Source organism: Halichoeres trimaculatus, unplaced genomic scaffold (assembly GCF_033239565.1).
Source record: "Halichoeres trimaculatus isolate MK-OKI-2021-1 unplaced genomic scaffold, fHalTri1.1 fHalTri1_scaffold_24, whole genome shotgun sequence".
Taxonomy (NCBI): Eukaryota; Metazoa; Chordata; class Actinopteri; order Labriformes; family Labridae; genus Halichoeres; species Halichoeres trimaculatus.
In genome coordinates, this window is record NW_027437202.1 from 7,642,033 (window position 1) to 7,658,204 (window position 16,172).

Genomic DNA, 16,172 nt, shown 5'->3' on the forward strand with positions numbered 1-16,172 from the left:
TTTACTTTAAACACGTAAAAGGAAATATATTTTTTTAAAAATGAAATAACAAAAAAGAACAACATTTCATACAGAAGAGCTGCTTTAGTCATTTGCAGAGGTAATTTACACAGGACTTGAAATGAAAGAACTTCACCTGAAGCGGGTCAAACAGCCGCCTCACCACACAGCTAAAGTATCGACTTGTTAATAAGGACTTTTGTACCTGCCTGTATACTGAGTTCCTGCAGGCGGAGCAGCTTTGAGCCACTTCAGGCGAAGCATGAAGAGGTTATGTCACATACCGAGCTTCTTTTAAGGATTAATATACACTGGCTCTTGGTAATTCACTCGTATGACGTACGCACCATTGAAACATTTACACACAAAATTTAGAGTTATTTTTCTCTCCCTCAAAACAAGAATACTCCTTTTTATATTTTTTAAGACGACAGTTAACAGTTCCAAAACGGTGGCTCTAAGTTTGGATTTATCCCACCTACACGAGGCCCTCCCCTCCCACACAGACACTCCTACAAACACTTTGATTTCAACAAGCATGGCTCACTGTTTGGAGGAAAGAAGAAAGTTGTTGTCGTGGCGACCTGCCTGGCAGAAACCAGGGGTGTGCATAGGTGTTACTGACTTCATCCCGAGGCTCTGATAGGGCAGTTCATACTCCTCCTTTCCGTTAAGTTTTTTCTTTTCAGCTCAGGAGCCGTGTTTAGTGGTCGATGCAGGTGCTTCTTCATGACGGATCATGCCCACGAAAACCACAGTCCAGGTCCACTGATTATCATTTCATGTTCAGGGGGAACCAGGGGTCGGGAGGAGGGGGCACAGCCAGAGAAATTAAAAATGATGAGGTGACATGATGCGGTACACGTCTTCTTCATTGTCCATTTTGTGCAAACTGAGATGTAAACATCAGAGATCAGGGAGGGAAGCTACAGCAACACATGGAGAGACGGCGTGGAGGGATGCAGTGTGCTCCTTCGACAGACTGACAGGCACAGAGGGCCGCAGGGGTCAACTCAGGGAGGAAGAAACTGCCAAGTTTCCTGTGCTTTTTGCTTCTCTCAAACTTGCATTGGTCGCTGAGGGAGATACTTGTCGCCACTGTAGCAGCTTCTAATGTGCTTCATAGCTCGGCGTGTTTGTCACAGAGGCCGAGGAGATCGGGGGGGACGTCGGAGAGGAGGACACAGTACCACAAGAAGTGCCTTTAAGGTCAACACACACACAGGCACCCACATAAGACTGCTTTATGGTCATGCTCACTATTGCCTTTCCAGTATTACCACCCATCCATCAGTTACAAAAGAAAAGTACAAAATATCTACCACACTGCCCCTCACTCCCCACCTGCCAGCTATGTTAGGACAGAACCATATTCACGTAGTTTTTTATCATTTATATATATATATGTATATATGTACACATCAATATGCCTTTGAGGCTGTTGAGAAAAAGGGGGCGGGGCAGGATGAAGTCTCTGTGTGAGGCGTCAGAGTCTTACGTTTCTTCATTTCCCTCTTTTTCAGCAACAGTTTATCTACAGAAATGTGTGATTCTGATGAGCGCGGCATGACTCCGGGGGAAGGTTTAGCATCCGTGTCGGATCAGAGATGGAGGCGGTGGTTCATGGCGACCAGCTCGTTGTCGTTGAGCGTGTGTCAGTAGACCCAGGAGACGGGGACCCACTGGGCGGTGGTGGACACCAGGTCCACAGCCTCCTCCAGCAGCCGGATGGTGTCGTCGATCTCGTTGTTGATGATGGTCTGGTCGAAGTAGTGGGCGTAGGTCCGCTGGAGCATCTCTGATTCTTTCTGCAGCCGCTGGAGAGAGTCGTCCTGGAGGAGGAGGAGGAAAGAGTTTAGACTGACTCCTGTCGCGTGCTTCAAGGCTGCATTGGTGGTCTAGTCCAACTCTGAGACTGGCTTTAAGGAGCACTAAAACTCGACGCCACAGACGCAGAGTTCAGCTTCAGAAAGTTTAATTTTATTGAAGTTTTTTGAATTTATTTGCCCCCTTTCTGCGGACACACCACCAATGCAGGCTTGAACTTTTTAAAAACAGATAAAAAGAGTTTCCCGGGACTAACAGAGGAGAGGAGAGGATGACACCAACACCAAGACTTAGGATGAAGCTGCACCAAAAATGAAGATGCACCACAATCAGGAGGATTATTGGAGGGATTAGAGGATTTAGAGGAAACCGAGGGGACGAAGCTAAACCAACGCTACAGCTACACACACACTGAGGCCTCTGACTGTACTTACGGGCAGTTTCCTGCACCACTTTGGGACCTTGAGTGCAAACCGACACAGGCATGCCGGAGAAAACACAAACATGCTTAAAGCAGAACGAGCAACGTGCGGTTAGACACATGAGCAGAGCAGAGAGGGTGACGGGGTGAGAGGAGCTTTTTAAACAGGCTGCTGTTTAAAAATGAACGTGTGAATCTGAATGAGTTAGTCTGAGTGGAAGAGGAAGCTGGACTGGGTTTGTTTAGGACTGTACCTCGGTCATTCCTGGGGTGATGGTGGGAGCTGCGATGAAGACGACGTAAGGAGCAAACTCGGCCGTCCTGAGGATCTTTAGCGCCTGTGGTTCCACGTCCAGGATGGAGATCATGCCCTGCGCGTGGATCTGCCTGATGGTCTCCAGCCTGGTCCCGTACATGGCGTCCTCGTGGCTGCCGTACTCCAGGTAGTCGTTGTTGCTGATGTCCTGCATCATCTGGTCGTGTGTCACAAAGTAGTAGTTCTTCCCGTTCTCCTCGTCCTTCTTAGGAGGTCGAGTCGTGTCTGAGAGGAAGGAGAAAGAAAGGAGGGAGGGTTAGCATCCTCTGTTAGCATGTGTGTGTAGCTGCTGTGTGTGAGTGTCTCCTCACGTGGGATGGGGTAGGCGAAGCGGTCAGGATGTTTGGTGATGAGTGTGTTCTTGATGTGCCTCCTGCCGACTCCGTGTGCTCCTGAAGCGAAGAGGAGACGACAGACATGAGCGTGGAGGAGCGTCAGCTGATCTGACGGTCAGTGCTAACAAACGCTACGTACCGAGGAGGACCAGGGTTTTCCTTTTGAACGACGGCAGTTTGACCACTTCCTCGTAGGTCACTAGGTCTAGTTGGTCAAACACTGCAGAGCGAGCGCGAAGGTGAAGTCAGTGTCAGGACGTTAAATATTTCACAAAAAGATTTTAAATTCAAAGGTTTTAATCTGTTACGTAAAACATGAGGAGCTCTGAGAACATGTGATCTGAAGTTAAACTAGCTGCAAAGCACAAACTCAAAGCTCGTGCAGATGAGACCAACGCTAACGCCAGATTTCCTCCCATGATGCCGCACTGCAGGCGTCAGCGTTGGTCTCACCTGCACCAACCTTGGTCAGGTTAGGAAGACATAGGCTGACTGATTGAACAGGAAACCAAGAGAGCAGCTATCATCAAGGAGACATTAGGAGGAGGAAGAAAAACACAGAAGCTGGACTCCAGCTGTCTGCAGTTACTTACATGCAGCCATGTCATTGGGTAAGAGACAGCATGAAATATGGACAGAGGGCGGGAGCGGAAGGAAGGAAGGGTTAATAAAGAGACAAACTGAACTAAAATCACTCAAACAGTACAAAGCTGCTGACAGAAACACGTCAGTTAGTCAACGAAAAGAGCAAAGAGCAGGAGAGGTCTGTCAGAGGGACACGGGCATGCAGCCGTTACACGCCAGGCGTAACGGCGACGCAACAAGGGCTGACTCTATTAGCATTAGCCTTATCAAATGAAGCTGTTAGCATTAGCTCTGTGTTAGCGCTCCTCCAGAGAGGCCTGGGCGTCTTACCTGCGTTGTGCTTGGCCAGATACTTGTCCTTATACTGCTTCTTCTTCTTCCCAAACCAGGTGCAGCTGGCCTGCTGCTCCTGTTTGGTCTTCTCCATGGCTATACACGCCACACGCCTGGAGGAACACGCAAACACATGAGTTAGAAGGCTGGTCCGTGTGTCACGATGAAGGTTAAACGTCTTTCTCTCACCACTCCTGCAGCTCAGGCGAGGGGATGAGGCCCGCCGTGCCGTTCTTGGTGTTCTCCAGCTTCCCCTGCCACCAGTTGTGGTCGTCCTTGGAGATGATCTGGATGATGTCGCCCACCCTGAAGCGGATGCCGGCCTCCTTACACGGGATGAGGTCATCTTTGGCCGGATCGTACTCAAACTGAGCGCGGACGTAGATCTGAAAGAGGACGGATAGAAAGGAAAGCGTCTGTGAGGTGGCAGCGGTGGCGGGACACGAGGATGATGATCTGTCAGGAAAGCAGCGAGGAGGCTTCAGAGACAGCCGAGGGAGCGTGAAGCTGAAGCAGGAGAGGGCACAGACACAGCGAGACGACAACTTCACCACGACTCTGCCTGCAGCCACTTCCCTTCATCCACTACGTCTGAGTCTACGTCTGCCAGCTAGCATGGGAGCTACACACCGCTACGATGAGGAACCAGACTTTGGGATGGGGGGCGGGACGAGCTGGGGTCTACGTCTACTGAGGGTCCACTTAGAGACGTCTTACCTTGATGGACAATTTGTCCTTGATAGCAGGTCTGGAGATCTACGGGTGGAGAGCATCACACACACACTTACACACAGATATCATGCAGCAGAAAATGTTGGAGGGTTAAAGTGGACGACGCCGTGAGGGACCCACAGAGGGAGGCTGCACCTGGTGTGTTTAACTAACGTGGAGGAGTGTGTGTGTGTGTGTGTGTGTGTGTGTGACCACGACGGACAGATCAAACAAACATGGAGGTCAGAGGGTTCCTGACGTGACGCAGCGAAAGAATCCGTCACAGCGCCGCCGCCGCAGCTTAAGGCCGCACATCGGTGAGTGTGTGGATGTGGATGGAGGAGTGTGTCAGAAAACACACACACATGCAGAGTGTGGGGAGGAGTGTTAGTGTGTGAGGAAAACAGCTGATGGTGAGACACAAAGGGAGGAGCAGGAGTCCAGGAGGAGGAGGTCTTACCACGCGGCCTTTGGGCTGGATCGTCGCCGGCAGGTCCTAGAAGGAGGAGAGGAGGAGGAGAGGAGGAGGAAGAGAGGAGAGAAGAAGTAGGAGAGTGGGAGAGGAGACGAGGAGGAAAGAAGAAAGAAAGATAAGACGAGAAGTAGGAGAGAGAAGGAGAGAAGGAGAGAAGAAGTAGGAGAGGAGGAGAGAAGGAGAGAAGTAGGAGAGGAGGAGAGAAGAAAAAGAGAGAATGAGAGAAGTAGGAAAGAGAAGGAGAGAAGAAGAAGAGAGAAGAAGAGGAGAGAAGAAGTAGGAGAGAGGGAAAGAAGAAAGAAAGATAAGACGAGAAGTAGGAGAGAGAAGGAGAGAAGGAGAGAAGAAGTAGGAGAGGAGGAGAGAAGGAAGAGAGATAAGGAGAGAAGTAGCAGAGTTTGAGGAGAGAGGGAGAGAAGGAGGAGAGAGAGAGAGAAGGAGAGATGGAGGAGGAGAGAAGTTTGTGGGTCATGTGCTGCTGCTGAATTAAAGTTCATATGTTTTTAGCGTGTGTGAGGAACACACACACACACGTACCAGGATGGAGCTGGTGACGCTGGCGTGACCGTTCGCAGGCGACTGTCGGGACAAATCCGGTGACTCTTTCTGCAACAGAAGATGTTTCGTTAAAGAATCTGCAGAATAATGAACTCTGTGTGTGTGTGTGTGAGTGTGTGTGTGTGTGTGACTCTCACCTCACAGGACATGGACTGGGAGCGGTAACTGGGAACTATCTTGAACGTGATGCTCCCTCTCATCTCCCTCTGTGAGGACGAAGGATGAAGGACAGTGGTCAGAGTAAAACCCATCTCCACGGAGACGAGGACTAAAACTGGAGCCGGACTGAGTCCAAACGTCTGCTCTGAGTCTTACCAGCATCTTCTGGAGCTGCTCCACCGTCTGATTGGCAACGCTGATGCCATTAATCTCTCGGATCTCGTCTCCTACGTGCAGAGTCCCTGAGACGAGGAAGTGATGAATTAATAAACGCTACAAATGAGGCTCTGGATCGTGACACGCCGGGCGCAGGATGAGCGGGTTACCTTGTCGATGGATCATCCCTCCGTGCATGATGCGAGCCACGATGCAGTGGTTGAGTTCGTTCATTTTCAGAGTGATTCCCTGCAGAGAGGAGGAAAACGGGCGTCAGCGTGCTGAGCAGACACAGCTGGGGGAACACGCCTCGATCCGGCTGATGGATTAGCTCGAGGTGCGTACAGATGGTGAATTAACCCAATCTTACCAGGAACTAACTCTGGATTAACTCTACTGTCACTCCTAGCTACTCGAGTTTGACGGCTGCTCAGTTTGATACCAGGATTTCTTGGACTGACACCAACTTCAGGCTGTTTCTCCATCTGTCTCTGCTGAATGTGGGTTTCACTTTATCTGTAGCTGCGTTAGACAAAGACTTCCTGACACAGCGTCTCCTACTACACACCATGGGCTCATCCGTGTTCTTCTGGAACTGGACCAGGCGGACTCTGGTGACGTTCTCCAGGTCCATGTCCCCGTTGGTGCTGTCGGGAGAGTCCCCGTTCAGGTACGGTGAAGTGGGAGGGGGCGTCACCCTCAGTGCTTCGTCGCTGTACACCTCGTGGGCGACGACATCGTGGGTCTGCAGCAAAGCCTGGAAGGTCAAGACGTAGTAATGAGTCATGGATCCGACGCCTTCAGAGCAGGAGCACAAACATTTCCCCGGCAGGAAGTGCATGTGCTGCTCCGCTCAGGATCAGTGTGTGTTTGTGCGTGTTTGCTCCAACAGAAGAAGGAGTGTGGCTTACACTAATCCTCTTTGGCTACTAATCATGTCACTGAAACAGAGTGTGTGTTTTTTCTGTTTTCTTACACACACTTCAGCGTGTAGTTGAAAGCTCACCGCTGCTTTTTGGGGAAAGTTTGATGAGCATAAAGCAGATGAAAATAAAGACGTTAGATTTTAATATTTCATCGTACAGGATGGATCGTTTGGTTTATGAAGTGAGCAAATGTGAACAAATGTTTCCCGTCAGTGTGCTAACAGCGCTGCGGCGCGGCCGGATGATGAAAGTTCCAGCCCGTCAGGTCAGAGAGCAAGACGGGCTAATTGGATTGAAGCAAACCTGAAGCATGACAGCCCCGGTAAGTGACACAGACTGAATCAGCACAGGGGGGCTCCTCCACCTGCTGCGCTGCAGACGACGTACGATAAAAGTGTCCTGTACGACGCTACGTCACTTATATCAAATTTAAAGAAACTACACCTTTAAACCAACTTCAAATCCAACAATCTTTACCTTTGCATGGACCCTCAGATTTCCAAACACCTCAATAAAATCCTTCCACAGTCTTCTGCTTCTCTCTGCTCTGATTCAGGAAGAAACGCTCTGATATTCATGCTAACGCTGAGTAAAGTGAAGCTGCTCAGGACGCTCTCCCTCCACCTCCTCTCCCCCTGGTCGCTCCAACCCTTCTGACTCTCCCCACCCGAGGGCTCGCCAAGCTCAGGTGCTAAGCAGCTTTGTGGCTGAGGGCGTTATGTGGATTGTTAAAGAACTCGTCTTCTGACACATTAGGTCGTAAGTCCTCACACCAGTGATAGAGGTGTGTGTGTGTGTGTGTCTCACCATGAAGTGTGGCTGTGTGAGGATCCTCCTCAGCTCCTTGGCCTCCATGTTCTCAGGGTAACATGAAATAGTTTCCAGCACCTGATGGGAAAAGAAAAAACATCAGATACCGACACAAAACAAACAACTTGAAGCAGCTGGAGTTTCTGCTCCTCACCTCTTTGGCTCTCTGCACTCCATCGCTCGGAGGATTTCGGATCTGAGGGGACGACCTGGTGTTGATTTTATCATAAAGCTGGAAAGAAATCAAAGGCGGTGAGTGGGAAGATGTTTCCTGACACCTTGTGGCCACTTTTGGTGTTACACTCACATCTAAGAGGGTGTGGAGGTGCTGATCCTGGAAGACGCTGTGGAGGAAGTCCATGTCCTTCTCGCTGCAGTCCGTCAAGGCATGGATCTCCTCTAGACTGTCCAAAACCTGTGACACTGCCCCTGCACACACACACACACACACACACACATATAAAGAGGTTATGCACTCACATACCTGCAGACTCTCACACACTTACTCACAAACATCCAGAAACACCACACAGAATGCAAACACTGAACACAAACGACAGACTTCACAAACACACACCAGCTGCTACACATCCAAAAAACGAGCAAGACACAACACAGAGACTGCACGACACATAAACACACACAAACACACACAAACACTCAGAACTATTTAACCCCAAGTACCTGCTGCATCGCCCACACATGCAGCAAAACCAGAGAAACAGCGGTACATGGCATCAATACAACATCAGGAGAAAGACTTCAGAAAGTTACAGGGTTAGGAGCAGAAAAACAGACATGAACGAAATGAGCAGGAAAGTCTAAAAAATAAGAAATGAGAGGCTCATGAGTGACAAAAACTGAAAGCATTTTTTATTTTATGAGATAAAATAAAACGACTATGATCACATCTTTAATCTGTGTAATCCTGCGCTGATTGAATCTTGAAGAAGGCGTCAAACACAAAGTTTAACAAAGCTCAACTAAGAAGTGATGAAGCACTGAGATGATGAAGAGGAGAGGAGAGACACAGAAAGACGTCATCACACATTAAACGCTCGTGATGATGATGGTGAGGGTGTTGATGATGAAGATTCTACAGGTGGGGAAGGGGATACGTACTTTCGGCGGCTAGCAGTCCTAGAGACAGCACAGCGGAGGAAACAGACAACACCAAAGAAAGAGAGGTTGAGGTTAGAGGACAGAGAAGGAGGCGCAGAGGGAGCAAAGGAGAGAAACTACAAAAATAAACCAGTCACCAGGAAGCATGACCGCGCCAGACTGCCAGCCTCAGCAGAACGAACATACGTGTTTGTTTAAGCACGTCTGGCTGCAGCGGCTCCCTCTGAAATATGCAGCACTGAGCTCGTTGCACTGATTCATGAGGGGGTGATGTAACACGCTGCTCATTTTCTGCCTCCAATATGCTGATAAGTATTGGCAGGCTGCGGTTTGCTTATCAGGGGAAGTGAAAGTTAAGGGCTGAGACAGGGAAGTGAGGCCGTTGGGCAACAAACGAGCCGAGAATAGACTCTGAGGAAGAAAGTGAGCGTGGTCTGTGCTGCATCTGCATGTTTCACCTTACACGGGGTTAACACAGCTTCTCTAAGGGTCAAATCTGGATGCTACAGAGATGTTAGCTGGCATTCATGCAGAAACAGGAAACCTTCTGCACATGTGTGAGCTTGGAGTTTCATTTCTCTGCAGAGTTGGCGCTGTGTTCGGCGTTACCTGAGGAGGTGGGGTCATCGGAGAAGTCGTGCAGCTCCTCTGGAGGATCCCCGTAGTAAGAGTTGAACTTGTGGCTGGAGACGGCAGCAAGCACCGCACCCTGGGGTTCAGAAATTCAAAGCAGGGACACGTGTCACGTAAAGCACATTTCCTTAATCGTCTCATTTTTTTCGGTTTAGGTATTCCCTCTTTTAAAGATCTTAGAAAACACTCGCTGAGGCGTGTATCTGGGTCATTTATTCGCAGCAGCTGCTCAGGGTGCAGGAAGAGACACTTCCTTTTTAACTGTAACACCGTAACAGCACCAACCTTCAGCTTCCTCCTGGCGTTGAATTTCCTCAGCTGCTCCACCGTTTCAGGCAGGTGGATCTTGTAGGCATACCTGTCCCTCTCCTACACACACACACACACACACAAACAGGAAAAAACAACTAAATACAAAGACGGGGGCTGAAATACACACAACGGATGTCAAAGCCGAGCTGTGGTTTTAAAACAGGGAGGTGTTTATATGTCAGCGTTTGAAGCGGGTGAAACCAAAGCAACAACCAGTATCCACATCAAACTTTAACCTGTTTCCGAGTTTGTGTTGACTTCTTTTAACACAAGGTCAGAAATAAAAAAACAGAGTGTAAAAAGTATTTGTGCTCTCGCCTTCAGCCAGGGGTGGTTGAGCGCCTCGTAGACGGTGATTCTCTCAGCAGGGTCCAGCATCAGCATGCGCCTCACCAGGTCTTTGGCGCTCTCTGAGATGTGGGCCCACTGGCGAGGGTTCATCTGGGTGAACACACAAAAAGAGAGACGCTTTTATTTTTGTGTTTTTGTTTCTCTGCAGCAGCGTGATGCATGATACCACCGCGGCGTCCATCAGGCTTCATCTGCAAGCAGGAAGCTCCTTCTCTGAGCTGAGTTTTACCTCCTGACACTTTCAGTCAGAGTGAGAAGAAAGAGGACTCTCTAAGCTCAGGATGGGACAGATGTAGAGGTCACAGCTGATTCAGCGCCCACCTTGTATTTCCCTTTGATGATGGCCTCGAACAGACGCTCCTTGGTGCCGTAGAACGGAAGGCATCCAGAGAGGAGGATGAAGAGGATGACTCCACATCCCCACACGTCCACAGGTTTCCCATACGGCTCCCTTTTGACGACCTCAGGGGCCATGAAGTGGGGCGTGCCCACTCGACCTGAAGGTGTGAAGTTAGATTAGATAAATATCAGGGCGTCGTTCGTTCATTCCATATCCGTTTTAGACTCCAAAATCAGAAAAACGTATAACGACTTGTTATTCCATTTTTCGTTTTCAAATCAAAAATCAGAAAACAAATAACGGTCGATTATCATGGGATTTTTAATCAGTGTGTGGTTTGTTCTTTAGTTATTCTGTTTAAAAATAAAAAATAAAAAAACTGACTTTTTTTTTTTTTGTTTTTCTGGTTTTCTTTAAAACCAAAACGGAAAAACGTGATTTTTCTGTCCTGGTTTTGAAAATGAAAAAAACGAAAAATAACACAAGATTGTGTCAAAATTGTTTGTGTGATATTTTGATATTCAATGTGAACGTCTCTATATAAAAAATTGACAAATAACTCACATTGAAGGTTTATACAAACGTGTTCCTGAGCTTTTTTTTTTTTTTTTTAACAAGTAACAGATCTGAGCTGACGATCCACTCCATCTTATCCGTTTTTTTGATTTTGTTTGGAAACAGAATAACGAAAGAACGAACCATACACGGATTCAAAAATCCTATTATAATTCCTTTCTCTCATATTCTAATTTCAATTTCAAAACAAAATCAAAACAGTTAAAAATAGACCGTTATTTGTTTTCTGATTTTTGATTTGAAAACGAGAAATTGACTAAAAAGTCGTTATCAGTTTTCCGATTTTGGATTCTAAAACGGAAATGGAATGAACGAATGATAAACTGATTTTGGAGGATGCTTTGTGCACAACGACCTTTCCTGTCTGTCTCTGGACTGTGGGAACAAACTGGATCTGCTGAAGCTAACACAACACAAAGTCCTTACTCAGATCTCAGATACCGCTAATGCTAACCTCAGCCACATGCTTCCTCTGAGCGCGCACACAGGAGTGTTTCTGGCTCTTAGAAAAAGTTACCTCCAGCGACTAATCCAGACTCTCCCAGCTGGATTGCCACCCCAAACCCTCCCAGTTTGACGGGGGCAGAGTTCTCCTTGGAGGCCAGCAGCACACAGTGAGGCTGCAGAGAGAGCACAGACACACACGAGTCATGACAGGAGAAAACTTTTGTGCAGCTTTGCTTTGTTTTCTGTGCAAAAGTGCAAAATCCCACATATTGAACACTGGTTAGAGCCTCAGTTTCACAATGATGAGAATACGTGCACAACTGTGACCACAGCTTTTATTATGATGCTGCTAAAGACAGGAAACAGCTCGTCGCAGGATTCAAAGTGAAAATGCCATTTAACCGCAGTGAGAAGGATGATTTATTAGGTCAAGAGAAATGTTCATCCTCACGCAAGACGAGGGTTAGATAGCACGCCACTCAGGGGAAATCACATCAAATTATGATGGATACAGCCTAAACTGTGTTCGTCCGCCTCTGTTATCCTTTAGTCTGCTCCAACCTCCATGAGACGTCTGCAGCACTGATTGTCCTCTGGAGTCCTATTTGTTCTGGATTAATATCACAGGAGAGGCTCTGTGGTAAAATATCTGCTGCGCCCTGCAGTTAGCGAACCCACCGGGTAGCTTTAACCAACGCTACAGGACAACAAGTGGTTCATAAAACCCGATGCATACACCAGGAGATCTGTGCGAGCAGCAGCAGGCCTGTGAAGTGACTTATTAAAGTTTATTTAATGCTTAAAGCTCCTCTGATTCACCAAGATGCAAGCTGTGTCCTCTTTTCACTTCCTTTTAAAATCTTTTAAGCTGCAGAAAAGATGTTATCTGCAAATTCTCAACGCGCTTGCATGCAAAACCTCAAAGATGAAGCTAAGATATTGGATTTCCCAGGGCTACGAACAAGAGGATCGATACTCAGGTTGCAAGCAGAGATGTAAACATCCCTCAGAGCTTTCTTTCACAATTCAGTCTGATCAATTTATTTCAAAGGGATGGTGCAAAGTAAGGCAGTGTGTGACAGATGCAGGAACAAGAGGAGTGTGTGTAAGTGTGTGTGTGAGTGTGTGTGGTGGGCTCGCTTCCTCTACACATCTTTTGTTTCTTGTAACAGCGGTGATTGGGAGGGGTGGAGCGTGAGACCGAAGCACGGCAGAGTGGAGACAGAAACTGGAGGCAGAGAGGAGGAGACCGGCAGACGGAGCAGACGTGTGAGTAACCGGGTGAGAGTGGAAAGGGCGACAGAAAGACAGACAGAGCTTTTCTCTGAGGAGGAGGAGGAGGGACAGACGAAGAATCCAGAGAGAGGTGTCCGCTGGATTGATGAGTCATCCAGACGGCGAGGAGAAAGGTGAGGAGAGGAGAAGAATAAGTGTTAAGATAAGATTATATAACTGCAGTCCTGATCCTCATTATGTGTTTTTCATTTCAGTTTAATGGAGGAACAAAGAGAGGACACCTCTCTGCTCGTTTCAACCACAGCTGTGCTGAAGGAAAACTGATGGTGAGTCTTTCTGCTTCCACTTTTTACAGTAAACTCTCAAACGTGACCTTTGCCCTGCGCAGAAAGTGTCAGCACACTTTCACAGTCTTGTTTTTAGCTACAAGGGGAAATTTGCTCGTGATGATGAGATTTCTCATCTAAGTTCAGATGCATCATCCTCGAAAAGTGTCGAGCGTCATTTTAAAGTTTCCAGCCCACAGCCGTGCATCTTAAAAAGGTTAGAGCGCCTCGAAATACTCTGACTGAAACTGTGACGAATGCGTGATGTCAAGTTAAGCTTTTTTTTAACTCTAAGGTCAAACTCAGGCACAATTATCTCTGAAGGCCACATCAGCTGCTCGGTAAACCACACGACTCTGCTGCGTAACGCCGCCGTTATCAAACAAACCGCCTGATGACATTAAAGACAAGAAGAGCCGAGCGCTCCGTGGAAAAACCGGTGACGTCTCTAGAAAAGATAAGCTCAGTTTCAGAACTCACAGATGTTTTTCTCTTTTTTTTTTCAGACACATGATGACGACCTTCACCTCTTCCTCGCCGTCCTCCTTCCCTGCATCCTCTCCTCCTGTTTCGATGACACCCGTCTTCTCCTCAAACCAGACAGGATGCTCATTCAACGACACGGCGCTCCGTCTCCCTCTCGCAGTCTTCTACTCGCTCTTCTTCCTCTTCGGGCTGGTGGGGAACCTCTTCGCCCTCTGGGTCTTCCTCTTTCTGCACTCAAGCCGCAACTCGGTGCGGGTGTTTCTCATCAACTGCGCTGTGGCTGATCTGGTCCTGCTGGCGTGCCTGCCCTTCAGGGTTTTCTACCACATCAACATGAACAGGTGGGAGCTGGGCGCCGTGGCGTGTAAGGTGGTGGGGAACCTGTTCTACATGAACATGTACATCAGCATCACGCTGCTGGGCTTCATCAGCCTGGACAGGTACCTGAGGCTGAAGGGGAAGGGCAGAGCGCGGCGCGGCTTGAGGCTGACGCTGTGGGGGCACAGCTGGCCGTGGAGCGGCGTGGCCTGTGTGGCTCTGTGGGGTCTGTCTCTGGTGGCGCTGGTGCCGATGATCGCCACAGCGGAGGACAAAGAGAACAGTAACCAGTGCTTCCAGTACAAGCTGCGCAGCACCAAAGCCAAAGGGAAGGCGTACTTCAACGCCATCCTGGTGGTGCTCTTCTGGCTCGTCTTCATCATGCTGGTCGTCTCGTACGCCAAGATCGCCTCCCAGCTGCTGAGGGTGTCCCGGGACAAGCCGGACCTCCCGAATGCGCAGAGGTACCAGAGAACTGCCAAGAAGTCCTTCTTCGTCCTCTTCCTCTTCACCGTCTGCTTCGGCCCGTACCACGCCTTCCGCCCCGTCTACATCCTCTCACAGCTCAGCGGGTCGGCGTCTTGTGACTACTTGCAGCTGGTAGACCGCACCAATGAGGTGATGCTGCTGCTCTCCGCCTTCAACAGCTGTCTGGATCCTGTCATGTACTTCCTGTTGTCGGGCTCGGTGAGAAAAACAGCCCTGCAAGCGCTCGGGCACCGACTCGGGCAGCGGCTGCCGTTCCTAAACGACGCCACATCCAACAGCTCCACGACGGAGTTCAGACGGGCGTCTGTGCCCATGGCGTTACCCAACGCATCCCTCACCCCGAGGACGAGCATCTGTGTCATCAACCACAACCTGCAGCGCACGGCTCTGACCACACTGCCTCCTGCTGGCCGACAGTGAACACTGGTTTTGTAAACTGCTTTTTTTGTTGTAATAAAGTGTGTTGTTACTGCTGAAGATGTGTGTGAGAGTTTACAAACCTGCAGAGGGAGGAGACGCGCTTCAGAGGACACCACAGCCGCAAAACTACCTTAACTTCCTGTCAGTGAGAGCGCTTTAGCTCACCGCTTTCTAAGACTGTAAAAACCCACTGTTGTATTGTAGCATAAACTACAGATGGTGAAACAATCTAACGTGGACTTAAAGAGCTCTAACTCCTCCTGAAGTCACCTGATGTGTTACAAACCGCCCATCTGCTCCTTGTTTTAAAGAAACAGCAGTCAGCGTTTTCTCTAAGTGTGGCGCACAGAGCTATTAGTCCACACCAAACACACGGCTGTGCTCATCCTTTCTTTGGGGAGCGTGTTGTTAGATCGGGGCCTGGTTCAGGACTGCTCCATCTGGTGTGGTGCTGTTTGTCGCCTGTGTTAGATTGCTAATCCTGCTGAATCACTGGTTGATGCTAATCTACGGCGACCAGACGTCACAGTTTGTCCTGGTTTCAGGGTGTCCTGACAAATACGGCACTTAAAGACTTAAATGTTCCTGTTTATGACCCACTTTTCCCCCCACATATGCTCGATAAGGATGTGCTGAGACACATCCGCTCACCTTTACATCACGATGAATCACATTGTTGTCATGGCAGTACCGAAGCGCCTCCAAAATCTGCCTCATGTAGTGGCTGCAAGGACAAACAAACAAACAAACAAACAAACAAACATGGAGGGTTGCTGTAAAAGCTGCCAGAAATACTTTTTATTATCTTAATATCTGTAAAAGCTCTCACCTTGCTACTGCTTCGCTGTACACAAACCCAGCATCAGCTCTCTTCACGATTTCAAAACACAGATCAGCTCCATCCATACTGAGAGAAGAAGGAAAGGAAGGAGAGATCAGAAAAAAACACAGAGCACATCAATCCACGTCCGTCAGGGGACACTTTTACAACCTGCTGTCACTGCATAAACACAGAGGCGCTATATTTTCATTACAGCACTTCAGAGCCGGCGCAGTCCCCGGGGAGGCTTTCAGGAGGATATGGGACACAGATTTATGCCATAAAATCCACACAGAGGAAACTAATTAACCAGGCGAGTTGATTAAAAAATTACATTTACTACATTAGCTGGAGGGAGACGCAGAGAAACTCTCTCCTGTGGATTTTTATATCAAGCAGTGATGCTTTGGAATAATGTTATAATCATTACTGCGATGAGGCAGCGCTAATAAAACCGCTCATGAGCCGAGGCAGAAAATAAGCTCTCTTTCATTTATTCATTTTTATTTTATAAACACACATCTTCTGTTTCAGCTTTAACGAGTCTGTAACCACTCAAACGAGGAGGCTGGTGGTGTTGGTGAGATGGTGTGAAGTTAGCGGCAGCAACCTGCCGCTTTGTGCGGTTAAATTTAGTCCGTGGTTCCTGGATCGGTCGACAACTTCGCCACTTAAACAGGCGCC

The 16,172-nt window shown here is 48.5% G+C and overlaps 2 protein-coding genes across 11 annotated transcripts in view; one reads left to right on the forward strand and one right to left on the reverse strand.

Annotated features, from left to right (window-relative positions):
- LOC141785738 (peripheral plasma membrane protein CASK-like) overlaps window positions 1–16,172 on the reverse strand; it is a 27,252-nt gene continuing 11,080 nt past the window's right edge. Inside the window, exons 4-27 of one of the 10 annotated variants that reach the window (XM_074664189.1) lie at window positions 15,498–15,575; window positions 15,320–15,392; window positions 11,464–11,566; window positions 10,352–10,527; window positions 9,998–10,120; window positions 9,653–9,736; window positions 9,344–9,443; window positions 8,735–8,752; window positions 7,920–8,041; window positions 7,767–7,844; window positions 7,610–7,690; window positions 6,445–6,633; window positions 6,047–6,125; window positions 5,877–5,962; window positions 5,699–5,767; window positions 5,541–5,609; window positions 4,989–5,024; window positions 4,535–4,573; window positions 4,007–4,203; window positions 3,815–3,930; window positions 3,039–3,119; window positions 2,876–2,956; window positions 2,503–2,789; window positions 1–1,832 (exon numbers count right to left, since the gene is read on the reverse strand). In XM_074664189.1, the coding sequence (XP_074520290.1) occupies window positions 1,656–1,832; window positions 2,503–2,789; window positions 2,876–2,956; window positions 3,039–3,119; window positions 3,815–3,930; window positions 4,007–4,203; window positions 4,535–4,573; window positions 4,989–5,024; window positions 5,541–5,609; window positions 5,699–5,767; window positions 5,877–5,962; window positions 6,047–6,125; window positions 6,445–6,633; window positions 7,610–7,690; window positions 7,767–7,844; window positions 7,920–8,041; window positions 8,735–8,752; window positions 9,344–9,443; window positions 9,653–9,736; window positions 9,998–10,120; window positions 10,352–10,527; window positions 11,464–11,566; window positions 15,320–15,392; window positions 15,498–15,575 (2,542 nt within the window). In that variant the 3' untranslated portion in view covers window positions 1–1,655. Of the gene's footprint in view, window positions 1,833–2,502; window positions 2,790–2,875; window positions 2,957–3,038; window positions 3,120–3,814; window positions 3,931–4,006; window positions 4,204–4,534; window positions 4,574–4,988; window positions 5,025–5,540; window positions 5,610–5,698; window positions 5,768–5,876; window positions 5,963–6,046; window positions 6,126–6,444; window positions 6,634–7,609; window positions 7,691–7,766; window positions 7,845–7,919; window positions 8,045–8,296; window positions 8,693–8,734; window positions 8,753–9,343; window positions 9,444–9,652; window positions 9,737–9,997; window positions 10,121–10,351; window positions 10,528–11,463; window positions 11,567–15,319; window positions 15,393–15,497; window positions 15,576–16,172 lie in introns of those variants that run through there. The other 9 variants (XM_074664190.1, XM_074664188.1, XM_074664191.1 and 6 more) reach the window with 9 other exon arrangements.
- LOC141785740 (putative G-protein coupled receptor 34) lies at window positions 12,570–15,950 on the forward strand. Its single transcript, XM_074664199.1, has 3 exons — window positions 12,570–12,802; window positions 12,884–12,955; window positions 13,462–15,950. Exon 3 carries the CDS (start codon window positions 13,466–13,468, stop codon window positions 14,666–14,668), a length of 1,203 nt encoding a protein of 400 aa, XP_074520300.1. The 5' UTR covers window positions 12,570–12,802; window positions 12,884–12,955; window positions 13,462–13,465; the 3' UTR covers window positions 14,669–15,950.